The sequence below is a fragment of the Erythrolamprus reginae genome, chromosome 10 (genome assembly GCF_031021105.1).
Source record: "Erythrolamprus reginae isolate rEryReg1 chromosome 10, rEryReg1.hap1, whole genome shotgun sequence".
Lineage (NCBI taxonomy): Eukaryota > Metazoa > Chordata > Lepidosauria > Squamata > Dipsadidae > Erythrolamprus > Erythrolamprus reginae.
Window position 1 is genome coordinate 42,103,206 of NC_091959.1, and position 26,678 is coordinate 42,129,883.

At 43.5% G+C, this 26,678-nt stretch overlaps 1 protein-coding gene across 1 annotated transcript in view; it reads left to right on the forward strand.

Annotated features, from left to right (window-relative positions):
* The window catches only part of CLTCL1 (clathrin heavy chain like 1), a 75,884-nt gene that overhangs the window by 35,297 nt on the left and 13,909 nt on the right, over positions 1-26,678 (forward strand). Inside the window, exons 9-19 of the mRNA XM_070761998.1 lie at positions 1,525-1,677; positions 3,167-3,289; positions 4,472-4,609; positions 6,838-7,002; positions 9,400-9,580; positions 13,832-13,995; positions 18,300-18,425; positions 20,099-20,241; positions 21,130-21,364; positions 22,983-23,105; positions 25,571-25,716. Of these exons, the coding sequence (XP_070618099.1) occupies positions 1,525-1,677; positions 3,167-3,289; positions 4,472-4,609; positions 6,838-7,002; positions 9,400-9,580; positions 13,832-13,995; positions 18,300-18,425; positions 20,099-20,241; positions 21,130-21,364; positions 22,983-23,105; positions 25,571-25,716 (1,697 nt within the window). The remainder of the gene's footprint in view (positions 1-1,524; positions 1,678-3,166; positions 3,290-4,471; positions 4,610-6,837; positions 7,003-9,399; positions 9,581-13,831; positions 13,996-18,299; positions 18,426-20,098; positions 20,242-21,129; positions 21,365-22,982; positions 23,106-25,570; positions 25,717-26,678) is intronic.

The following is a 26,678-nucleotide window of genomic DNA, read 5'->3' on the forward strand; positions in this document are numbered from 1 at the left end:
ACGCTGGCAAAAAGCAAAGTCATTTTATATCTTTGAAAACAAACACAGAGAACAAAAACTGTCCTTACAAACTGGAATGCTGTGAAGCTTCACAGAAGAGTCACGACGGCCAGACAATACAACAGGCTTCTTGCTGGCACACACCCCACTGTAGATAATAAAACCCGCGCCTCCCCCAAGTTTTCAGCCTTCGAGGCCACAAGCCAGAATCAGAGACGCCAAGGATCGAAGCAAGGTCACAGGACTCCCAAAAGATAACTCTCCACAATACAGGAAGGGCGGGCCTGCCTTTTCAACCTTTCTGAGGAGAACCACACCCAAACCCAGCTGTTGCCTATTAGGGATGGAAATACCTGGCTAATTGTCCCCTTCGTTGTGCTGCCCTTCTCTGCCTCATATCTATGATGGCTTGTGCATTCTCATCTAATGACTCCAGGCTACTCGCTGGGGAGAGCTCCCCCCCGGGGGTCTCAGGCTGTTCCCCCTCCTCCTCGTCCTGACATTCCTCTTCCCCGTCTGCCTGGTCCTCCTCCTCCTCCTGTTCCTCGTCCTCCCCCTCTGAGCATGGAGCCGGCAGAGTTCCAGCCGTTCCCTGAGGAGCCTCAGACTGAATCACAACAATATCTATCTATCTATCTATCTATCTATCTATCTATCTATCTATCTATCTCTCTCTCTCTCTCTCTCTCTCTCTCTCTCTCTCTCCCCCTCTCTCTCTCTCTCTCTCTCTCTCTCTCTATCCATCCATCCATCCATCCATCCATATACCTACCTACCTACCTACCTCTATCTATCTATCTATCTATCCATCCATCCCCCCTCTACCTACCTACCTACCTAACCTACCTTCCTATCTATCTATCTAGCTAGCTAGCTAGCTAGCTATCTTATCTATCTATCTATCTATCTATCTATCTATCTATCTATCTATCTATCTATCTATCATCTATCAATCTATCTAATCTTATCTATCTATCTATCTATCTATCTATCTATCTATCTATCTATCTATCTATCTATCTATCTCTTTGACTTCTATGCCCCCCCCCCCAATCGCGAAGGACTCAGGGTGGCTTACAACAATATAACAAAAGTACAGTTAGCAATAAAAAGAAGTCAAGTCCAAATGAAAACAATAACCCCAGTTAAAACACAGAACTCAGCAATCCAATCAAAACAAACCAAACATATCATTCAATACAATTTGGCTGTGGAAGAAGTACAATTCATGGCCCTTCCTGAGCTAGCATAGAAGAGCCAACTTTGCCTACCCCTGCTCAAGCTAACAGTTGTAAATGCATCCTTTCCTTGGGCAGTAGAGTTGGCCCCTGAAAATGCCAACAGCCCTCTCGTGCCAACAGCAACAGTTGTGGTTGTTTGCACATGGCTGGGGTGTGAAAAGTTATTTTCAGAGGCTGGCACGGTGTCAGTAAACGCTGATTCAGTTGCCCCCATCTGTCAAGCAGCCTGGAGTTTTTAACACATGGGTTGGTGTTGATTTCTGAAACCTGTCTTCCGTTTCAGCTGGAGTGTTCCGAAGAGCTGGGAGACTTGGTGAAGGCCACTGACCCAACCCTCGCCCTGAGTGTTTATCTCCGCGCAAATGTCCCAAATAAAGTCATCCAGTGTTTTGCAGAAACGAGTCAGTTCCAGAAAATTGTTCTTTATGCCAAAAAGGTAAACTCAACTCTTTCTTTTTTTTCCTCCCGTCTGAAAAAATGCCGGCTTGTGCAATACTCTCCTTCCAAGTCAACACATTCTTTAAGAAAAAATAAATAAAATTATCTCTCCTGAGATAACACAAGGTCTTGAAACATTCCAAGTATGTTAAAACTAAGAGATGTAATTGTCTCAACTTGCTGAGTTTCTCTTTGGCTTACAGGCTCGGACAGGACTTCTGGCTAATTATTTTGACATACAGTGATACCTCGTCTTACAAACGCCTCGTCATACAAACTTTTGGAGATACAAACCCAGGGTTTAAGATTTTTTTGCCTCTTCTTACAAACTATTTTCACCTTACAAACCCACCGCCACCGCTGGGATGCCGCGCCTCCGGACTTCCGTTGCCAGTGAAGCTGCTGGGATTCCCCTGAGGCTCCCCTCCATGGGAAACCCCACCTCCAGACTTCCGTGTTTTTGTGATGCTGCAGAGGAATCCCAGCACGGAAATCCCAGCAGCACAAAAACAGGTGCTTCACTGGCAACGGAAGTCTGGAGGTGGAGTTTCCCAGCGAGGGGAGCCTCAGTGAAATCGCAGCATCGCAAAAACACAGAAGTCCAGAGGTGGGTTTTCAAGGACTTCAGTGTTTTTGCGATGCTGCGATTTCACTGATACTCCCTTCACTGGGAAACGGCACCTCCGGACTTCCGTTGCTAGCGAAGTGCTCGTTTTTGCGATGTTGGGATTCCCCTGCAGCATTGAAAAAACACAGAAGTCCGGAGGTGGGTTTCCCACTGAGGGGAGCCTCAGGGGAATCCCAGCAGCGCAAAAACGGGCGCTTCGGCTGGCAAAAGGGGTGAATTTTGGGCTTGCACGCATTAATCGCTTTTCCATTGATTCCTATGGGAAACATTATTTCATCTTACAAACCTTTCACCTTAAGAACCTCATCCTGGAACCAATTAAGTTTGTAAGACAGGGTATCACTGTATATAGGGCAGTGGTGAAATCTATTCACCATATTTTTCGGAGTATGAGATGCACCTTAGTTTGGGAAAGGAAAATGGGGGACCCTACCTACCATATATTCATCTGGCTAGGGCCCTCAGTCTGCTGAGCTTCAGCACATTATTTTATCCCCTGGTCAGGGCTGGGGGAAAAAATCTTCAGAGGGAATAGCAATGAAAACAAGCCTGCAACGACTTGGGGCTGGAAAAAAAACTTCTTCGGAGTAGCACCTCTTTAGTACGCCCTTCTTCCAGCCAGGCATGAGAACGTCCTTGGTTCTCAAGAGAAAGCATTTTGTTTCGACTAGACAGTCCCAAACTGGGCCGAACTGGTAGCATTTAACCCCTGATATAAGGAGTCCTTAACTTACGATCACAATGGAGCAAAAAACTATGTTGTTAAACAAGACCATTAACGTAGTTAAGGCCCATCAAGGTAACATCATCAATGCTAGTGATTCATTCAGGGCTAGTAACTTGATCTCTTCTTTTAAAGGTGGGCTACACCCCCGATTGGATTTTCTTATTGAGAAGTGTCATGAGAGTCAACCCAGATCAAGGCCTTCAGTTTGCTCAGATGTTGGTTCAGGATGAAGAGCCGTTGGCCAACATCAACCAGGTAAAGGGCACTTTAAAGACTCCGGTGGTTCTAGAACAGGGGAATTCTGGGAATTGAAGTCCACTAGTTTTAAAAGTTGCCTAGTTGGAGATCCCTGTTCTAGTGGATAATTTGAAATTAACGTCGTGTCATCAGAGACCTGTTGAGTTTACTTCGATTTTGTGTATCTTATCATGTCTGAAGCAAGCAAACTTGGGGTCTTCTATAATTCTTGTTAAGAATGGATAGATCTTGATTGGAAAGTGGAGTGTATTAATAAAGATGCCTATACTTTCATAGGAACGTCTTTATCTCAAATATCTAACTCGGAAGGGAATGAGAATTGTTTTTAATCCAATGTACTTCTTACAATGGAATCCGGGCCATTTCCAGGGGGCAAAAGATGAAAGCAATATAATTGTAACCTTTTGTGGTGTGATGGTTGACATAACCGGAAGATAGGCGTTATGTGGTTAGAAGGCAGTATTTGCAGGCAACTGCCAACAGTTTGATTTTGACTCAGGTTGACTCAGCCTTCTAGCCTTCTGAGGCTGGTGAAACAGTATGTAGACTCTGTAAAGCAGACTCTGTAAACTGCTTAGAGAGAAGAAAGTACCGTGAAGCAGTATATAAGTCTAAGGCTTATTGCTCCTTCCTTCCTTCCTTCCTTCCTTCCTTCCTTCCTTCCTTCCTTCCTTCCTTCCCTCCTTCCCTCCTTCCTCCCTCCCTCCCTCCTTCCCCTCCCTCCTCCCTTCCTTCCTTCCCTCCTTCCTCCTGCCTTCCCTCCCTCCTTCCCCTCCCTCCTTCCCTTCCTCTCTCCCTCCCTCCCCCTCCCTCCCTCCCCTCCTTCCTCCCGCCCTCCCTCCTTCCCCTCCCTCCCTCCTTCCTCCCTTCCCTCCTCCCTCCCTCCTTCCTTCCTCCCTCCCTCCTTCCCCTCCTTCCTCCCTCCTTCCCCTCCCTCCTCCCTTCCTTTCCTCCTTCCTCCTGCCCTCCTCCCTTCCTCCCTCCCTCCCCTTCCTTCTGGTAGAATGCAGTATTGCAGGCTAATTCTTCTTCCTGCCGACTGCCAGTAGCCTTCAGAGGTGGGTAAAACGAGAACCCAGATTGTTGGGGGGCAATATGCTGACTCTAAACCACTTAGAGAGGGCTGCCAAGCATTTGGAAGCAGTATATAAGTGCTATTGCTGTGTGCTTCTGCCGTAGATCGTCGATGTGTTCATGGAGAACAGTTTAATCCAGCAGTGTACTTCCTTCCTGCTGGATGCCTTGAAGAACAACCGTCCCGCTGAAGGCCACCTTCAGACCCGTCTCCTTGAAATGAATCTCATCCATGCTCCCCAGGTAACTGCTTTCCTAGTTGTCCTTCTAGGTACAACATCAACTTTGCCCATCCGAAACGGGACAAACTCGCCATGGGACAATTCCACGCTGGGTCACTAACTCCATGTGGGAAATGTTGTCCACTATGACTTTTTCAACATTATTTCTGTTCTGCCAGCGTGTCTCAACCGCCCGTAATTACAGGGTAATTAGTCCAGGAAGACACACACCACACAATAAAAGGAAAACCCAAAAGTTTTTATAAACAGAAAAACAGAAACAGCTCCCTTTTTAAATGTCAAAGGGATTTTCTGGTACACACAAGGCACAGGTTAAATGCAATCCAATTGCTCACCCAATAACTGGGAAATTGAGTCCAATTCTAAAGTCCAGAGAGTCCACACACAATCTTGAACAGCACAAAAACCACGATCTTGACGAAACAATGAATCAGATAAACTGCCATGAGGCTAAAACATCAGGTTGCACTTTTATCTGTAGCACTAATTACAGTAGCCCCACCCAACCGCAGGTGGCCTCATTTTCTCTTGTAATAATCCTTCAGTTGTTGTCTCCTACGCATCACTCTACGCATGCGTGGATGTGTCATTAATTCTTGTTCAGAATCCAAGGATGATACAGGTGATTGATCTCCTCCTGGGCTATCTGCCAAACTCCCCTCTTCCCTGTCACTCACGCTTCCTTGGTCAGAGGAGGCTTCGTCGGCAGATTCCATTGGGAGCAAAACCATTGCGGCATGTGGATGTTTCCCCCACATCCACCTGCACATTCCTTGGGGCAGGAGCTGGGCCAGAGCTAACCACAACAATTTCCATGGACACAAAATGGAAATAATGTTGGAGAAAGAGTGGTGGATAATATCGATTGAGTTGTTGTCAGGGTTCCAAGTAATAGATTTATCGTAAGCAAAAAACTCTGACGCATGTATTGGAAATGTATTGGCACATATCTGTGAAAGCCAACTCTGAAGAGCCTCATGGTTTTCGCCTAATTCAAAGCGAAAGCGCCCCCCCCCATTCTAAACAAGCAATAACATGGTCCAGTTAGGGCAGTGTTTTTCAACCAGTGGTCAGGTGTGCCACGAAGCTCAGAGAGAGAAAGAAGGCAAGAGAGAAAGAAAGCAAAAGAGAGAGAGAGAGAAAGAAAGCAAGAGGGAAAAAGAGCGAGAGAGAGAAAGAGAACAAGAGAGAGAGAGAGAGAAAGAGAACAAGAGAAAGAAAGCAAGAGAGAGAGAAAGAAAGAGAGAGAGAGAAAGAGAGGTAGGGAGAGAGAAAGAGAGCAAAAAAGAGAGGAAGGAAGAGAAAGAAAGAGGGATGGAAAGAGAAAGAAGGAAGGGAGAGAAAGAGGGAGGGAGAGAGAAATAGAGCCAAAGGGAGGAAGAGAGACAGAGAATTTTTTTATCCAAACTTTTTTTAGCCCCCACCCTCCCCCCGTTCAATGTGCCCCAGGGTTTCGTAAATGTAAAAAATGTGCCGCAGCTCAAAAAAGGTTGAAAATCACTGAGTTAGGGCTCTCTCAGATAGTCTGGTGTCATCACTCCTCCTTCTTCCAGCCAGGCATGAGGACGTCCTTGGTTCTCAAGAGAAAGCATTTTGTTTCGACTAGATAGTCCCAGATATCTCTAATCCCCCCTCCTCCCTATTTCTCAGCTCTAGTGTGGCAGCACTGAAGCTCCAAGGTGGCTTCAGCCAGGTCAGGATCAAGGTTGGAATTGTCATGCGGCAAGTTAGTTGTGGCGACTTGTCCTAGACCCTGGCCAGTCAGTTTCTGTCTGTCTCTGTCTCTGTCTCTCTGTGTGTGTTTTGTGTTTGTGCATTTGAAATGTTCTTGGCTGAATGACCAAGAAGAATCTGAATTTTATATTACAGTATTTGGAATAAAGTTTATAAGTGGATAGATAAAAATAAAAATTAAATGTGATGAGAAATGTATGAATATATTGAAATGACTTTAGAATTTTCCTCTTTTTATTAACTTAATTTTATGTTCATTAGAATGTATAAATAAAATTCTTCTTTTCATCTAGATTAATATGTTGATTTAGTGAATTAAGAATATATTCTTTTTCTGTATTAAAAATTAACTTCTAAGAAGAGAGGGGCAATTGTAACCCCTACTACATGTTTAAATGTTTGTATGTCTGTGTGTTCCTTTTTATGAAAAAATCAATAAAGTTTCATATTGAATTCATACTGTAAGACATGCTTCTTTTGTTAATTTTCTTTCAGGTTGCCGATGCCATTTTGGGAAACCAGATGTTCACCCACTATGACCGAGCCCACATTGCCCAGTTATGCGAAAAGGCTGGCCTGCTGCAAAGGGCTTTGGAACACTACACGGATCTTTACGATATCAAACGGGCCGTCGTCCATACCCACCTTCTGAACCCAGAGGTAAAATAAATACAGACCAATTAATAAAGCTCATCCCTTTTGGGGTTTAATATCCTGTGAATCTTTCTAAGGCAGAAGGTCCCAACCCCTGGGCCGTGGCCTGTTTGAAATTAGGCCGCATGAGTGGCTGTGTTCTGACCCAGCTCCCCAAACAGGACTAGCCCTTTGCAGTGAACTCAAAAAGATTCCTTTATTAGGGGCGCCATCAACCCTGGCAAAAAGTTTCTCTTTCAATGCAGACTGTTGAGCCGGAAGATGAATAGTTAGTTAGTTAGTTAGTTAGTTTGTTAGTTAGTTTGTTTGTTTGTTTGTTTGTTTGTTTGTTTGTTTGTTTGTTTGTGTGTTAAGTTAGTTAGTTTTGTTTTGTTTTATTTATTTTACTTTATTTTATTTATTTTATTTTATTATTTTATTTTATTATTTATTTTATTTTATTATTTATTTTATTTTATTATTTATTTTATTTTATTATTTTATTTATTGTATTGTACAGTATTTATTTTATTTTTTATTTTATTTTATTTTATTTCATTATTTATTTTATTTATTGTATTTTATTTATTTTTTATTTTATTTTATTATTTTATTTATTTTATTATTTATTTTATTTTATTATTTTATTTATTGTATTATATTTATTTTATTTATTTTATTTTATTTTACTTCTCCTTCGACTCAGGGCTGCTTGCAACATGTTAGCAATAGCACTTTTTAACAGAGCCAGCCTATTGCCCCCACAATCCGGGTCCTCATTTGACCCACCTCGGAAGGATGGAAGGCTGAGTCAACCTTGAGCCGGTGAGGAGATTTGAACTGCTGACCTACAGATCTACAGTCAGCTTCAGTGGCCTGCAGTACTGCACTCTACTTGCTGCGCCACCCCGGGCTCATTCTGACACACCTATTTCATCTCCACCCGCTGCCTTTTTATCCCCAGAGCTAGGGTGGGGCCTCACTAGTGGTGGTGGCTCTTCTTTTCCCAAGGACCAGCCCATAGATTTCCACTGCTCTCCTCTCCTCTGCAAATCCGTGCATCAGGCACTGGACCCAGCTGTTCTCCGCTTCCTCATAAGCCACCTCCGTGTGATGGACATGTGGACGCTGGGGGCAGGGACGTGAATTTTCTTTTGGGGTGGAGAAAACGGGAAGCTTTCAAATCCAGGATTTCCCAGATGTGCCAATATGACAACTCTAATAAAATGGAATCAATCCCCCCCCCCTCCCCGGAGATTCATAGTGGATTCTAACCACTGTGCCACCCTTCTCTACCTAATGCAGGTGGTTGGGTTATGAGCTACAGATTATACGCACATCTATTTACTTTTTTTTAAAAAAAGTTTTATTTATTGTTTTTTATACATTTAAAACAGAAAACACCTATTTACAGATCATCACCCGCTTTTAGTATACAATGACATTTTGTCTTTACTTCTATAATGCAGAAAAATGGGGGGGGGGGAATAACAGGAAAACGAGAAGCTTACTTTGATCCAAAAAGAAAGATATTAAGATAGCAAAAGTTGTGAGCGTATACATATACGGTATTTACAATAAGCCAATTGAAGAGAAAATTATCAGATTACACCTTTCATCTGTCATTCTGTCTGATATCTTTTTTGAAATTCTCCCATATTTTAGCAGTTTCGTTATCTCTTGTTCCCTTAATGTCCCTTGTCATGTCGTCCATTTCTGCACATCTGTATATTTTTTCTATAATTTCACCTTCGGAAGGTATGTTTTTATTTTTCCAAATCTTGGCATGAACTATTCTAGTTGCGGTGATTATATGTGTGTGATTAAATATAATGTATGTCTTGGGTATTTTTTGTTCCAAATTCCAAGAGGGAAGCCTTCGGGAGTAAATTCTATTTCTGTTTTTGTGATTTCTCACCTGTGTACTGTCTTCTACATCAATTTTACTTTAGAACATGTCTGCTTTAGAGCACATCTATCTTCCTTCCTTCCTTCCTTCCTTCCCTTCTTCCTTCCCTTCCTTCCATCCATCCTTCCTGCCTTCCATCCATCCATCCATCCTTCCATCCTTCCTTTCTTTCCATTCCATCCTTCCTTCCATCTTTCCTTCCTTTCCTTTCCTTCCTTCCCTTCCTTCCTTCCCTTCCTTCCTTCCTTTCCTTCCTTCCTTTCCTTCCTTCCTTCCTTTCCTTCCCTTCCCTCCCTTCCCTCCCTCCCTTCCTTCCTTCAGTCCTTCCTTCCTTCCCTTCCTTCCTTCCCTTCCTTCCTTCCTTCCTTCCTTTCCTTTCCTTTCCTTCCTTCCCTTCCTTCCTTCTTCCTTCCTTCCTTTCCTTCCTTCGTATGCCACCCCTCTTCGTAGACTCGTAGACTCTTTTTACATATTTAACTTTGGAGTGGTTTTTTCCCCCTTCTTTTCCCTCCCAGTGGTTGGTGAATTTCTTTGGCTCCTTGTCCGTTGAAGACTCGGTCGAGTGCCTGCGGGCCATGCTCTCTGCCAACATCCGACAGAATCTACAGCTGTGTGTCCAGGTGGCTTCAAAGTATCACGAACAGTTGGGCACCCAGTCCCTTGTGGAACTCTTCGAGTCCTTCAAAAGCTACGAAGGTACGTTTAGGAAGCTCGTGGCCCCCAACAAGCCCCACTTCTGGCCCGTGGACTTGATACTGCCATGCCAGGACGTAAATGCGACCGAGTGGAAAACTGTTTGGTTTTTGTTTTTGTTGTTATTTTATTTTATTTTATAATTTCTTTATTTTATTACCGTATTTTCCGGCGTATAAGACGACTGGGCGTATAAGACGACTGGGCGTATAAGACGACCCCCTAACTTTTCCAGTTAAAATATAGAATTTGAGATATACTCGCCGTATAAGACTACCCCTCTTCTGTACATCATAGACCTGACTGAGTCTAGGTCTATGATGTACTTGCATTGAGAAAAAAATCATTTCTGAACATGATAACACAATATTTTAATTACTAATGATGAAGATCTTATTGTTAAAATTATGAATGAATTATTTAGAGAGAGAGAGCCAAGTGGGAGCACTCTTCTGTCTATCTCTCCATATGTCTCTGTCTATCTGTCTTGTCTGCCTCTCATATTTCTCCTCACCACAATTAAGTTTATTATTATAACTCATCATAATTTGTCAACACAAAAAGGTGAACCTGGCTATTTTTCTTTCTCCTACTATCTATTCTGCAGGTATCTTTCAGTCTAACATGCAGCATGCTGACACCTATGTGAGAATCTATTATGGAATGAGAATCTGTATGTGATATCATGATATGGCAATCCAAACAGCCCATCCATTTTTTCCTCTTTCCGCACTTTCTGTCTTTATCCTCTTGCAATGTCACTTAAACAGATTTTAACTTGTCGGGTTTAATTAGTGACCCTGCCAATTTTCAGTACTGTGCAGTGTGCTATGATACAGAGCAGGGTGAATAATATGACCTCAGCTTTTAAAGTTATTTTAAAATGTTGCCTAAGAAATATGGAAAGAGGATTCTTTTTGGAGGAAAAGTACATTTTCAATGGTTAAACATAAGAACAAATACAAACAGGCAGAAATAAATGCATCCAGTTTAACATTCAATTTTGCAACCACTAATAATGTTGGTCAAGTAGGTACAAAAATACCTGGGGAAATGATCAAAGTCTGGGAAATGGGTCCCTTGTCAGTTAAAAGGAGTGCTGATTTACCACCTGCTAGAGCAGTGATTTTCAACCTTTTTTGAGCCGCAGCACATTTTTTACATTTACAAAATCCTGGGGCACACCACCAACCAAAATTACACAAATCTAATAAATAAATAAATACACACACACACACACACACACACACACACACACATAAATAACACCCTCATATATACAATCCCATGTAACATCCCCTTATAAATACAGTCAATCATCAATCATCCCTCCTCAAATTTATACCACTGTCTCATTTCTGGGTTATTCTCCTGTCTTTCCCCCTTTTCTCTCTCATGTTTCTCATTTCTCTCTCTTCCTCCCTTTTTCCCTCATTCCTTCTCCCTCTCAATTCTCCTCTTTTTCCATCCCTGTCTCTCTCCCCCCCTTACGTGTGTGTGTATACACACTCGAACCATTTCCAAAACCAGTTGAGGGCTGGGTTTTTTTTCTCTTTTATTCTTTTCAAACACAGGTGTGGGCTGGGGGGGGGGGTTGTTTCTTATTATTTGGGTGCTTTTTACCATATGCTTCAAGAATCACCTCTCTCCCTCTCTCTTGTTCTCTCTCTCTCTTGTTCTCTCTTATTTTCTTTCTGAGGCTCCTCCCACAACGGTGGCTACAGCGGCGCTGGCGATCCGGCCGCTAGCCGCTCCGAGCGCTGTGGGAACGCCCACCCCTCTCACAGTCCGGTCCCGGGATGACAGTAAAGGGGCTGCTTCCCATCCTCCTTCTCAGAAGGTTTCCTTTACTGTCCCTTTACTGTCAGCCCGGGACCGGACTGTGAGAGGGGTGGGCGTTCCCACACCGCTCGGAGCGGCTAGCGGCCGCATCGCCAGTGCCGTTGCAGCCACCGCTAATATAAAGGGGCTGCTTCCCGGCGGCAGGAACTGCGGGGGGTAGCCGGCGTAACGAGCCCTTGCCACAGCTATCCGCCGCTTCTTTCTTCTCCGCCTCGCCTCCGCTATTCCCGCCGCCGCCTTTGCTCTCCCCGCCGGGCAAGAGGCAAAGGCGGCGGCGGGAGTAGCGGGGGCAAGGCGGAGAACAAAGAAGCGGCGGATAGCTGTGGCAAGGGCTCGTTACGCCGGCTACCCCCCGCAGTTCCTGCCGCCGGGAGTGGCGCTCCACCCCAGCAAAGCCGGCGGCGGGAGTGGCGTCGTCCAGCAATAGCAGCGCTTCGATGAAACCGGCGAGGGAGCTCCGGAATCGGTTGGCGCTTGCCCGACGCCTTGTTTTTTTATTTCCCCCTTTGGTTTCTCTTCACAGGCAAGGGAGCGCTCGAGGAGACAGCGTCTTGCGGCATCGCCTCCCGTTGGGACGCTCAGCAACTTCTTTTTCCTTTCGGCGCCATAGCCACCCGCAGTCCCCGGAGCCGGCGGGTTGAGGCAAAGGGCTGCGTTTCCCTTCCCTCCCTCCCTCCTGCCCCCGTCCTGAATGGAAGCCCCGCTCGGCCAAGCAGCCCGGGATCTCCGCCGCTTGCAAACCATTCAGGACGGGAGGGAAGGGAAACGCAGCCCTTTGCCTCAACCCGCCGGCTCCGGGGACTGCGGGTGGCTATGGCGCCGAAAGGAAAAAGAAGTTGCTGAGCGATGCCGCAAGACGCTGTCTCCTCGAGCGCTCCCTTGCCTCCCGAACTCCCGCCTGTGAAGAGAAACCAAAGGGGGAAATAAAAAAACAACGCGCTGCTGTTGCTGCTGTCGCTGCCGCCTGAGGCGGCGGCACTCGAATCTGGCGTGGTGGAAAATCTTTGCCTGCCTCCAGATTTTCCACCACGCCAGATTCGAGTGCCGCCGCCTCAGGCGGCAGCGACAGCAGCAACAGCAGCGCTTTTTCCTTTCGGCGCCATAGCCACCCGCAGTCCCCGGAGCCGAAAGTGAGTGCGGGTCCGCTCCCCCCCCCTCCTCCCGCCCGCGGCTGTGGAATGGGCGCAGTATCCGGCCTATAAGACGACCCCCCACTTTGGAAAAGATTTTCAGGGGTTAAAAAGTCGTCTTATACGCCGGAAAATACGGTATATTTTATGGTATTTTAATTTTTATTGTATTGCATTGTATTATTTTATTGTACAGTGGTACCTCTACCTACAAATGCCTCTACTTACGAACTTTTCTAGATAAGAACCAGGTGTTCAAGATTTTTTTTGCCTCTTCTTAAGAAACATTTTCCACTTAAAAGCCTGAGCCTCTGAAACTGTAACCGGAAAAGACAGGGAGACGCCTCCGTGGGGCCTCTCTAGGAATCTCCTGGGAGGGAAAAGGCGGGGAGAAGCCTCCGTGGAGCCTCTCTAGGAATCTCCTGGGAGGAAACAGGACCAGAAAAGGCAGGGAGAAGCCTCTTTGGGGCCTCTCTAGGAATCTCATGGGAGGAAATAGGGCCTCCACCCTCGCTGTGGTTTCCCCAATTGCACGCATTATTTGCTTTTACATTGATTCCTATGGGAAAAATTGCTTCTTCTTACAAACTTTTCTACTTAAGAACCTGGTCACAGAACAAATTAAGTTTGTAAGTAGAGGTACCACTGTATTATTATTTTATTTTATTTTATTTTATTTTATTTTTGATTGACTCTTGATTTATCTATCAAAGTGTAGAGTTCCACAAACAAATTTATTTATTTACTTATTTATTGGATTTGTATGCCACCCCTCTCCAAGGACTCGGGATGGCTCACAACATAATAAAAAAGAGTGTACAATATCAAAATCTAAAATCCAATTAATATAATTAACCAAACAATTATATGTTTGGTGATGGTACACGCGTTTATGTTTTGAATTTATGTTTTATCTTTTTGTTAAAATTTTAAAAAATCAATAAAAAATTATTTAAAAAAAAACAATTAATATAATTAACTACTCTAAAAACCCTGGAACATTATAATATCATTCATTCACATTCAACAATGAGCATAATTATCAAATTATTACTGAAATTTGATAAAAGAAGTTTAAAATGCAATTGGATAAAATACAATTTAAAAAGCAATTGAGGTTTGTTTTTATAACCCGAATTAACGCCATCTATGACAAAAAGGAACTGGTGAAAGGGTTCCCTATATTTTGCTGAATAGTGCCAAAAAAACCCAACCATGACTTTTAACTCTGAATAATTCATCTCTGCACCTCCACTAACCTCTTGTTTCTCTGCCCATCTAGGACTCTTTTATTTCTTGGGCTCTATTGTCAACTTCAGCCAGGACCCAGATGTCCATTTTAAGTACATCCAGGCGGCCTGTAAGACCGGCCAAATCAAAGAGGTCGAAAGGATCTGTCGCGAAAGCAACTGTTACAATCCAGAACGAGTGAAAAATTTCCTGAAGGTAATAATAATTAATAATAATAATAATTTATTAGATTTGTATGCCGCCCATCTCCGAAGCCTCGGGGCGGCTCACAACAATAATAAAAAACAATATTATAGCGAAACAAATCTAATGTTAAAAAAGAAGCATATAAAACCCTATCATATTTAAAAACCAAACAACACATACATACCAAACATAAAATATAAAGAGCCTGGGGGAAAGGTGTCTCAACTCCCCCATACCTGGCGGTATAGATGTGTCTTGAGTAGTTTAGGAAAGACAATGAGGGTGGGGGCAGTTCTAATCTCCAGGGGGAGTTGATTCCAGAGGGCTGGGGCCGCCACAGAGAAGGCTCTTCTCCTGGGGCCCGCCAAATGACATTGTTTCGTCGACGGGACCCAGAGAAGGCCAATTCTGTGGGACCTTATCGGTCGCTGGGATTCGTGCAGTAGCAGGCTGTTCCGGAGGTACTCTGGCACAATGCCATGTAAAGCTAGGTAGTATTTCTCAGCGCACCAGTTTTTAGACCAGCGTTTCTCCACCCATCCCAGCACTTTAAGATGGGTGGACTTCAACTCCCAGAATTCCTGCAATGCTGGCTGGATAATTCTGGGAGTTGAAGTCCACCCATCTCCAAATTGCTAAGGGGTTTTTTTGTGTGTGATTTCAACTCTTTATTTTGTTTTTCAGAAATTTTTATTTTCTTATTCCTTCTCCCTTTTCTTTCCTTCTTTCCTACTTCCTATCCACCCTCAAAATCCTTCCCTGTGGATAATTATATTACAATTACATAACAGACTACAATGCTTCTCTAGATCTTACCATAATCATCCCTCTTATTTCTAAATCTCCTATGTATTATATTTGAATCTTAACTTTCGGTATATGTATTTTCTCGTGCTAACCTCCTTTTAACCTAGTTTTGTCTTCTGGGTCTACCCCTAACCAATTCAGTTTTTTCCCCAGATTAGTTGCTATAGCTAGATTTTATAAGCTAATTGTTATTTCTTGTGCTTCTTAATTTTAGGCCTTATTACTTCCTCTCCTTCTTTAATATCTTAGCTCATCTTTTGATTTTTTTTTTCAACCATTTCTAAATGCCCGATAACAAAATCAAACTCAATTTATCCCCTGGTCTCATATTAACAATAGTATTATTCTCTTGTATCTTATTTTGCATCAATGTAGTTCTTACATTGTGGTTTACTCACATTTATAGATTATTCAGATCCTGTATCAGGAAAACTTTGTATGTGAACACATTAACTCTACAATTTGTGCTTGCTTCCAACAATTATATTATAAATTCCCTTAATATAAATACATCTATCTGCTATAAGATATGAGGTTGAATAAACAATCCTTTTTGTTAATTCCATAATCATATTATTTATCTAATCCAAGTTTATGCCTCCTAAATCCAATCATAATTAAATTTTCTTCACTATTAATAATTATAACAATGTTTGATATATGTATGTATGTATGTATATGTAGATTGTTGTGAGTTCGGTTTTTTTCCCATGTAATATTTTGAGTGTCTTTGCAACGTTTCGGCAAAATCACATTCACTATCATCAGGCTGAAGTTATTGGCTTCGTGCTGCTTTGAGTATACATAATACCAAAATCCAAGAAAAAAGGAAAGAAAAAAGAAACATAGAAACATAGAAGTCTGACGCCAGAAAAAGACCTCATGGTCCATCTTGTCTGCCCTTATACTATTTCCTGTATTTTATCTTACAATGGATATATGTTTATCCCAGGCATGTTTAAATTCAGTTACTGTGGATTGACCAACCACGTCTGCTGGAAGTTTGTTCCAAGGATCTACTCTTTCAGTAAAATAATATGTTCTCATGTTGCTTTTGATCTGTCCCCCAACTAACTTCAGATTGTGTCCCCTTCTTATTGTGTTCACTTTCCTATTAAAAACAATTCCCTCCTGGACCGTATTTAATCGTTTAACATATTTAAATGTTTCGATCATGTGCCCCCTTTTCCTTCTGTCCTCCAGACTATACAGATTGAGTTCATTAAGTCTTTCCTGATATGTTTTATGCTTAAGACCTTCCACCATTCTTGTAGCCCGTCTTTGGACCCGTTCAATTTTGTCAATATCTTTTTGTAGGTGAGATCTCCAGAACTGAACACAGTATTATTCCAAATGGGGTCTCACCAGCACTCTATATAGCGGTATCATAATCTCCCTCTTCCTGCTTGTTATACCTCTAGCTATGCAGCCAAGCATCCTACTTGCTTTCCCTACCGCCTGACTGCACTGTTCACCCATTTTGAGACTGTCAGAAATCACCGCCCCATAATCCTTCTCTCCTGAAGTTTTTGCTAACACAGAAAATATTGTTGATTCACTAGCATCCATAGTCGTCAGAAAGTTTTATAATCCCGCTGCCCTTTGTTTGATCCCCTCTTAACCTGTGAGAATATCTGCCGGTCACATTAGCAGGGGGAAGATTTAAAAACCTTTTGATTGCTCACCTCTTAAGTCTTTTGCCCCATCCAGGGAGATTAATCTTGGAGCTGCCTTTTGTCAGACATAAGTTGGGGAAACTGATTTTCCTTTCTCCAAGGAGGTAAACCCTCATCTCAAAAAGCTCCCAGTATAGTACAAACAGAATAAGAGGAAGGGAGGGAGAATCTGATTATAAATGGAAGGTGGATTCCGGAAAAGATTTGTGTGCATAGCTAGAGGTATAACAAGCAGGAAGAGGGAGATTATGATCCCGCTATATAGAGTGCTGGTGAGACCCCATTTGCAATAATACTGTGCCCAGTTCTGGAGACCTCACCCAATTCCTTGCGGGTCCAATCACACTTGGCCAATAAATAATTCTATTCTATTCTAGTATTGTATTAGCAAAAACTTCAGAAGAGAAGGATTTAGGGGTCGTGATTTCTGACCTTCTCAAAATGGGTGAACAGTGCAGTCAGGCGGTAGGGAAAGCAAGTAGGATGCTTGGCTGCATAGCTAGAGGTATAACAAGCAGGAAGAGGGAGATTGTGATCCCCTTATATAGAGCGCTGGTGAGACCCCATTTGGAATACTGTGTCCAGTTCTGGAGACCTCACCTACAAAGAGATATTGACAAAATTGAACGGGTCCAAAGACGGGCTACAAGAATGGTGGAGGATCTTAAGCATAAAATGTATCAGGAAAGACTTCATGAACTCAATCTGTATAGTCTGGAGGACCGAAGGAAAAGGGGGGACATGATCGAAACATTTAAATATGTGAAAGGGTTAAGTAAGGTCCAGGAGGGAAGTGTTTTTAATAGGAAAGTGAACACAAGAACAAGGGGACACAATCTGAAGTTAGTTGGGGAAAAGATCAAAAGCAACGTGAGAAAATATTATTTTACTGAAAGAGTAGTAGATCCTTGGAACAAACTTCCAGCAGACGTGGTTGGTAAATCCACAGTAACTGAATTTAAACATGCCTGGGATAAACATAGACCCATCCTAAGATAAAATACAGAAAATAGTATAAGGGCAGATTTGATGGATCATGAGGTCTTTTTCTGTTGTCAGTCTTCTATGTTTCTATGTTTTTCATAGTGTGTGTGTGTGTGTGTGTGTGTGTACACAGATAAACCTAAATAGCAATAGTGTGACATTCGGTTAACTAAAAATGTGAACTGTGGCTCTTTCATCTTACAATGTCGCCATACCCTAAATGTAGGAAAAAGTCTTGTCTTCCCACAAAATAAAATATATTTCCTTATTGTGTGTCACTATCCCATAAAGCTTGGTGGTTAAAAAGAGTTTTCTTGAATAATAATAATAATAATAATAATAATAATTATTATTATTATTATTATTATTATTATTATTATTATTATTATTATTTGTATGCCGCCCCTCTCCGAAGACTTGGGGTGGCTCACAACAACAAAAACAGTACAAATCCAATAGTTAAACACACATGCATAAAGAATCAATTACAATTTGGCCGTGATTAGATGTTACATTCACAGCCCCCAGTAGTACACTGCTCAAAAATAAATAAATAAAGGGAACACTTATACAACACAATATAACTCCAGGTAAATCAAACTTTTGTGAAATCAAACTGTCCACTTAGGAAGCAACACTGATTGACAGTCAATTTCACATGCTGTTGCGCAATTGGAATAGTGCAAATGAAATATTCAATTAGAATATTTCATTCATTCAGATCAATGGTGTGTTATTTGACTGTTCCCTTTATTTTTTTTGAGCAGTATATATTTAGTAGCATACTTGTCTCCTTAATAGTCTCTGATTTTTGTATTGTGTGTTTTCCTGTTTCTGACAATATAGGAGGCCAAGCTTACTGATCAACTTCCCTTGATCATTGTCTGCGACAGATTTGACTTCGTTCACGACCTGGTCCTTTACTTGTACCGCAACAACTTACAGAAGTACATTGAGATATATGTTCAAAAGGTACGGTGCCTTTCCTTCTTAAGGATCTTTTAAGAGCCGTTAAAGTAGGTCCTTCATAGCAGGAACAAAAACTGCCTCCCTTAGCAACAGGAATACAGTGTTCCCTCGATTTTCGCGGGGATTGTGTTCCGAGACCGCCCGCGAAAGTCGAATTTCCGCGAAGTAGAGATGCGGAAGTAAAAACACCAATTTTGGCTATGAACACAATATATCACAAGCCATCCCTTAACACTTTAAACCCCTAAATTACCATTTCCCATTCCCTTAACAACCATTTACTCCCCATTATTACCGGTACTCACCATTGAATTAGACACTTAGTGATCCTGATATTTATAAACATAATTATTTACTAACAATAATTAACTTTTTTGTTACTTATTTGCAAAAATTATTAGTTTGGCGATGACGTATGACGTCATCGGGCGGGAAAAACCGTGGTATAGAAAAAAACCCCGCAAAGTATTTTTTAATTAATATTTTTTGGAAAAAAAACATGTACAGTGGTACCTCGAGATACGAGTTTAATTCGTTCCGGACCTGGGCTCTTAAGTCGAGCAGCTCTTATCTCGAACGATTTTTCCCCATAGGAATTAATGTAAATAATTTTAATTGGTTCCAGCCCTCAAAAAACTCACAAAGTTAGTCTAAATTATGCAGAAAGACATGTTTTTAATGAAGAAATGTACATGTACATATAAATGAATAATGAAGTTTCTTTCACTTAACTTGTAAACTTTCTTAAACTTTTAAATTTACATATGTTCAACTTCTCTGCCACCCAATCCTGTAGGACAGAGGTCCCCAACCCTTTTTGCACCAGGGACCGGCTTTAAGCAATCAAGAGAGGAATGGGTGAATGAATGGACGGAGGGTGGGAAGGAAGGAAGGAAAGAGGGAAGGGACAGGAACAGAGGAAGGAAGCAAGGAAACTTATGAAAGGGGAGAGTAAGAGAGGAATGAGTGAAGGGAGGGAGGGAGGGAAGAAGGTGGGAAGGAGAAAGAAAAGAAGAAATAGAGGAAGGGAAGGTAAAAGAGAGAAAGAAAAAGAGCAAGAAAGAAAGAAAGAAAGAAAGAAAGGGGGAAGGGACAGGAACAGAGGAAGGAAGCAAGGAAACTTATGAAAGGGGAGAGTAAGAGAGGAATGAGTGAAAGGAGGGAGGGAGGGAAGAAGGTGGGAAGGAGAAAGAAAAGAAGAAATAGAGGAAGGGAAGGTAAAAGAGAGAAAGAAAAAGAGCAAGAAAGAAAGCTGCAAGCACCCCCCCGAGCCCCCCAGGCCGGCTGCAACCTTTTAAAACACGCGCGCCGCTTCGCAGCTGTCTCCTGAAGCCGAATGCGGAAGTTAGCGTTTGGCTTCAGGAGACAGCTCCTTGGCGCTTGTATCTCGAATTTGGGCTTGTAAGTAGAACAAAAATATCTCTCCCCTCCCAGCTCTTATCTCGAGTTGCTCTTAAGTAGAGCAGCTCTTATGTCAGGGTTCCACTGTATAGGCTATTCGCGAAGTTCGGACCTGCGAAAAACAAGGGAACACTGTACTGGGCTTGATTAGGATCGTAAGTCAAGATCCACCTGTAGCGCTCTTTTAAAAGTTTGAACGTTACCTTCCCAAGATGGGCTCGGGCAACGTTGGGGTTGCAAGCCCTTGAAAATGACACCATTATGTCCGGCTTCAGGTCAACCCCAGCCGCATTCCTGCAGTCGTAGGGGGGCTCTTAGACGTGGACTGCTCGGAAGACGTCATTAAGAACTTGATCATGGTGGTGAGAGGTCAGTTTTCGACAGACGAGTTGGTGGCCGAAGTTGAGAAAAGGAACAGGTGAGACCCACAGGGGATCTTTAGGGTTTTTTATTTGTCTGTCTGTCTGTCTGTCTGTCTATCTAATTTGTATGCCGCCCCTCTCCGAAGACTCGGGGTGGCTAACAACAAATTAAAAAGACAATGTAAACAAATCTGATATTAAAAATAATCTAAAAAAAACCCAATTTAAAAAACCCCAATCATACCATGTATAAATTCTATAAGCCTAGGGGGGAAGGGAAAATTTCAATTCCCCCATGCCTGACGACAGAGGTGGGTTTTAAGGAGCTTGCAAAAGGCAATGAGGGTGGGGGCAACTCTGATATCTGGGGGGAGCTGGTTCCAGAGGGTCGGGGCCGCCACAGAGAAAGCTCTTCCCCTGGGTCCCGCCAAACGACGTTGTTTAGTTGACGGGACCCGGAGAAGGCCAACTCTGTGGGACCTAACTGGTCGCTGGGATTCGTGCGGCAGAAGGCGGTCCCGGAGATATTCTGGTCCGGTGCCATGAAGGGCTTTATAGGTCATAACCAATACTTTGAATTGTGACCGGAAACTGATCGGCAACCAATGCAGACTGCGGAGTGATGGTGTTGACATGGGCGTATTTAGGAAAGCCCATGATAGGTCTCGCAGCTGCATCCTGCATGATCTGAAGTTTCCGAACACTTTTCAAAGGTAGCCCCATGTAGAGAGCGTTACAGTAGTCGAGCCTCAAGGTGATGAGGGCATGAGTGACTGTGAGCAGTGACTCCCGGTCCAAATAGGGCTGCAACTGGTGCACCAGGCGAACCTGGACGAACGCCCCCCTCGCCACAGCTGAAAGATGTTTCTCTAATGTGAGCTGTGGATCGAGGAGGACGCCCAAGTTGCGGCCCAGTGAACTAAAGACCCCTGTTGTTCTTCAAGGCTTAAGCTGCTGCTGCCGTGGCTGGAGTCTCGGATTCACGAAGGCTGCGAAGAGCCGGCGACGCACAACGCCCTGGCGAAAATCTACATCGACAGCAACAACAACCCCGAGCGCTTCCTGCGGGAGAATTCCTTTTACGACAGCTGCGTGGTCGGAAAGTACTGTGAAAAGAGAGATCCTCACTTGGCCTGCGTGGCTTACGAAAGGGGGCAGTGTGACCTCGAGCTCATCAAGGTGAGCCTGGCCGTTCTTTTGGATTCGCCACGCATGCTCCTCTTGGAGTCTAGGTGCTCCCTAAGAAAGGATTTCTTCAAAAAGACCATCATTTCCTAAACAGTGGCACCTCTAATTGCGAACTTAATTCGTTCCATGACCAGGTTTGTAAGTAGAAAAGTTTGTAAGGAGAAGCAATTTTTCCCATAGGAATCAATGTAAAAGCAAATAATGTGTGCGATTGGGGAAACCACAGGGAGGGTGGAGGCCCTGTTTCCTCCCAGGAGATTCCTAGAGAGGCCCCACGGAGGCTTTTCCCTGCCTTTTCCAGCCCTCTTTCCTCCCAGGAGATTCCTAGAGAAGTCCCACGGAGGCTCCTCCCCACCTTTTCCAGCCCTTTCCTCCCAGGAGATTCCTAGAGAGGCCCCATGGAGGCTTCTCCCCACCTTTTCCAGCCCTCTTTCCTCCCAGGAGATTCCTAGAGAGGTCCCACGGAGGCTTCTCCCTGCCTTTTCTGGCCCTGTTTCCTCCCAGGAGATTCCTAGAGAGGCCCCACAGACGCGTCCCCTGCCTTTTCCGGCCCTGTTTCCTCCCAGGAGATTCCTAAAGAGGCCCCACAGAGGCTTCTCCCCGCCTTTTCCGGCCCTCTTTCCTCCCAGGAGATTGCTAGAGAGGCCCCACAGAGGCTTCTCCCTGCCTTTTGGTGTTACAGTTTCGGAGGCTTGGGTTTGTAAGTGGAAATGGTTCTTGAGAAGGGGGGGGGGAAATCTTGAATACCTGATTCTAATCTAGAAAAGTTTGTAAGTAGAGGCGTGTTTGTAGGTAGAGGTACCACTGTATTAAAACATTTTGATGCTAAGGAGTTCTACTCTCCCTTCCCCACCTGAAAAGAAATCTGTTTCAAATTCAAAACACAAGCAGAGGGGAGGAGTTTCAGTTTCAGTTTTACTTTCACAGCAGCAAGCAGATTTACTCCAGAACAGTTGAGTTAAGCCAGCAAGGCTGACGGAGAGTAAGGGAGAGGAGAAGCCGATCAAAGTATTGATTTATCAAGCCCAATCACATAATTTCGTAGAGGAGCATGGGTATTCAGGTAGTAAATAAACACAACATAATGTGTATACCCACACATATTATATGATACAGAGAAATAACACAGTCTAGGTTGGATGTGTATGTTTATGGCAAGAAAATTGGGAGTTTACCGGATAGATGATACAGGGAACAAAACTGTTACAGAATCTGGTAATCCTGCTAGAGATACTCTGAAACCTGCTCCCAGATGGGAGCAACAGATACAGACCATATAGTGGGTATGGGTGGTCTCTAATGATGCTTTGAACTCTTAAGCACATAGCGCTTATAAGTGAGCTTCTTATAATCTTCTCTCCTCACTTCTCTCTGTATGGGCTTTCTATCTGAGATACTGCTAATATAAATGAACATGTTTGAAACATGGCTACTGTTCAACTTCGAAGTTGGGGAAAGGGTCCTTTTAAATACCAGCCGATCCAAACACTACTTTTTAAACACCCGTCTTCTCCTTTCCTATTGTTCTTTCTTTCTTCCTTCCTTCCTTCCTTCTTTCTTTCTTTCTTTCTTTCTTTCTTTCTTTCTTTCTTTCTTTCTTTCTTTCCAGGTTTGCAACGAGAATTCTTTATTTAAGAGTGAAGCTCGTTACTTGGTGCGAAGAAAAGATCCGGAATTGTGGGTCAGCGTTTTGGAGGAAAACAACCCCTTCAGAAGACCCCTCATTGATCAGGTACGTGAAAGATTTGGAATCTACAAAATAACAGGTTATAGGTTGTGTTGTGGTTGGCTCTGGCCCAGCTCCTGCCCCAAGGAACGTGGAGGTGGATGCAGGGGAAACATCAATATGTCATGGGCCTGTTTTATTGCCGACAGAGTCAGATAGTGCAGTTTCCTGCACTACCTGACTCTGTGGGAGTGACTTGGTGGGAGTGGGAGTGAAGAAGGTGGGAGTGACTTGGAAGAGGGGGGCTTGGCACACAGCTCCTGCCCCAAGGAATGTGGAGGTGGATGCAGAGGAAACATCAACATGTCATAGGCCTGTTTTATTGCCGGCAGAGTCAGGTAGCGCAGTTTCCTCGGGCAAAGAAGAAGGTGGGAGTGACTTGGAAGAGGGGGGGCTTGGCACACAGCCCAGGAAGCCAATCTCCATTATCTTTGGTCGATTCGGAGGAGGAAGTGTTAGACTCACGCATGCGCAGAGTTATGCATAGAAGAGACCAATTGAGGAAATATTACAGGCGGTAGAGAATCCACCTGTGGTTGGGTGGGGCTCACATAATGATAGCAGCTGTTAAATTGGCAGCATGGGAGCTGAGCATTGTGGAGATTATCTCAGTGTTTCCCAACCTTGGCGACTTGAAGATATTTGGACTTCAACTCCCAGAATCCCCCAGCCAGCATTTGCTAGCTGGGGAATTCTGGGAGTTGAAGTCCAAATATCTTCAAGTCGCCAAGGTTGGGAAACATTGGATTATCTGATCGTAGTTCTTCAGGACCGTGCCTTGCTGTTTCAGGACTTTGTTGATTTTTCACGACTTTGAAACCAAAGCAGAGCAAAGTGACTGTGTTTCACTTCGTTGGAAGAAGGAGGGCTGTGACGTTTCTTCACAGCTGCTAGCTAAGTACTTAAGGGCTGATTAAGGGGATTGTACAGCCTACAAGGTTGTTTTGGGGTGAGTGCTCTATGCAATACAAAAAGGGTGCTTTGTTTCTTTTGAATTTTGTGATAAAGAACATTGTTTTTGAACTTTCAAGTGTGTGTGTGTGTGTGTGTGTGTCTGAAATTTTTACCCTTGAATTTTCGGGAGGCTCATACCATAGAGCCCGGCAAAACAAGGTTGTGGCCGAGGAACGAATAAGAATAGATGTTGCATTCTAAGATGCATTGATAAACCCAGTTAAAAGATGGTTCCAGCTAGTTTTCGTCACTAGAGGCAACATCAAAATCATATTTATTGGATTTTTATCCTGCCTTTACTACTTTGCAGAAGTAACTCAAGGCAGTGGATATATTTTATTTATTTATTTATTTATTTATTGGATTTATATGCCGCCCCTCTCCGAAGACTCGGGACGGCTAACAGCAATCATAAAACAGCGTACAATAATAATCCAATACTAAAAACAATTAAAAACCCATTATTATAAAAACCAAACATACAGACAGACATACCATGCATAAAATTGTAAAGGCCTAGGGGGAAAGGGAATCTCAGTTCCCCCATGCCTGGCGGCAGAGGTGGGGTTTAAGTAGCTTACGAAAGGCAAGGAGGGTGGGGGCAATTCTAATCTCTGGGGGGAGTTGGTTGCAGAGGGCCGGGGCCGCCACAGAGAAGGCTCTTCCCCTGGGTCCCACCAAACGACATTGTTTAGTTGACGGGATCCGGAGAAGACCCACTCTGTAGGACCTAACTGGTCGCTGGGATTCATGCGGCAGAAGGCGGTCCCGGAGATAGTCTGGTCCGGTGCCATGAAGGGCTTTATAGAATAGAATAGAATAGAATAGAATTTTTATTGGCCAAGTGTGATTGGACACCCAAGGAATTTGTCTTGGTGCATGTGCTCTCAGCATACATAAAATAAAATATACATTTGTCAAGAATCATGTGGTACGACACTTAATGATTGTCATAGGGGTCAAATAAGCAATGAAGAAGCAATATTAATAAAAATCTTAGGATATAAGCAACAAGTTACAGTCATACAGTCAACATGGGAGGAAATGGGTGATAGGAATGATGAGAAAAACTAGTAGAATAGAAGTGCAGATTTAGTGGAAAGTCTGACAGTGTTGAGGGAATTATTTGTTAAGTAGAGTGATGGCGTTCAGAAAAAAACTGTTCTTGTGTCTAGTTGTCTTGGTGTGCAGTGCTCTGTAGCCACGTTTTGAGGGTAAGAGTTGAAACAGTTTGTGTCCAGGATGTGAAGGGTCAGTCAATATTTTCCCCGCCCTCTTTTTGACTCGTGCAGTATACAGGTCCTCAATGGAAGGCAGGTTGGCAGCCATTGTTTTTTCTGCAGTTCTGATTCTCCTCTGAAGTCTGTGTCGGTCCTGTTGGGTTGCAGCACCAAACCAGACGGTTATAGAGGTGCAGATGACAGACTCAATGATATAGGTCATAACCAACACTTTGAATTGTGACCGGAAACTGATGTCAACCCTGACTTCCAAATGTTCTCCTTTATCGGTGCCAGGTGGTCCAGACGGCGTTATCAGAAACTCAAGACCCCGAAGAGGTTTCGGTGACGGTGAAAGCGTTCATGACCGCCGACCTCCCCAACGAACTCATTGAGCTGCTCGAAAAGATTGTCCTGGATAATTCTGTCTTCAGTGAGCACAGGTAGGAAAAGACCGTTTCTGCCTTCCGGAGCTCACCTTTTTTTTTTTTTTTAATGATTTTATTTAACATACAAACATTTAAACACCATACAAACAACATTAAACATTTACAATTTCCTATATGCATAAAAAGTTTTATCTTTTACAATTCTATTTACTACGCATTTTTAAAAAATTTCCACCCAATTGTACAATTTCTCCCACACTCTGTAATAGTCCTTATTTTGTATCTCATATGTTAATTTGCTAAATTTGGCCCAGTCTAACATTTTTTTAATCACCATTTCTTTGTTTGGGGTCTTTTCTTGCTTCCATACTTGTGCAAATGCTAATCTTGCAGCTGTGAGTATGTGATTTAGGTTTAGGTTTAGGTTTATTGGATTTATATGCCGCCCCTCTCCGCAAACTCGGGGCTGCTCACAACAATAATAAAAAGCAGTACAGTACACAATACCAAATCCAATGCCCACCCATCCAGTTACAATTTAAGTTAATAATCTCATAAGAACAGTATATATAAAAAACAGGCACACAGTCAATCAATCAACAGAACAACATGGGCAAGGGGGAGGTGTTTTAGTTCCCCCATGCCTGACGGCAAAGGTGGGTCTTAAGGAGTTTACGAAAGGCAGGGAGGGTGGGGGCGATCCTAATCTCAGGGGGGAGCTGGTTCCAGAGGGTCGGGGCCCCCACAGAGAAGGCTCTTCCCCTGGGTCCCGCCAGACGACATTGTTTAGTCGACGGGACCCGGAGAAGGCCAACTCTGTGGGACCGAACCGGTCGCTGGGATTCGTGCGGCAGGAGGCGGTCCCGAAGATATTCTGGTCCGGTGCCATGAAGGGCTTTATAGGTCATAACCAACACTTTGAATTGTGACCGGAAACTGATCGGCAGCCAATGCAGACTGCGGAGTGTTGGAGTGATATGGGCATACTTGGAGAAGTCCATAATTGCTCTCGCAGC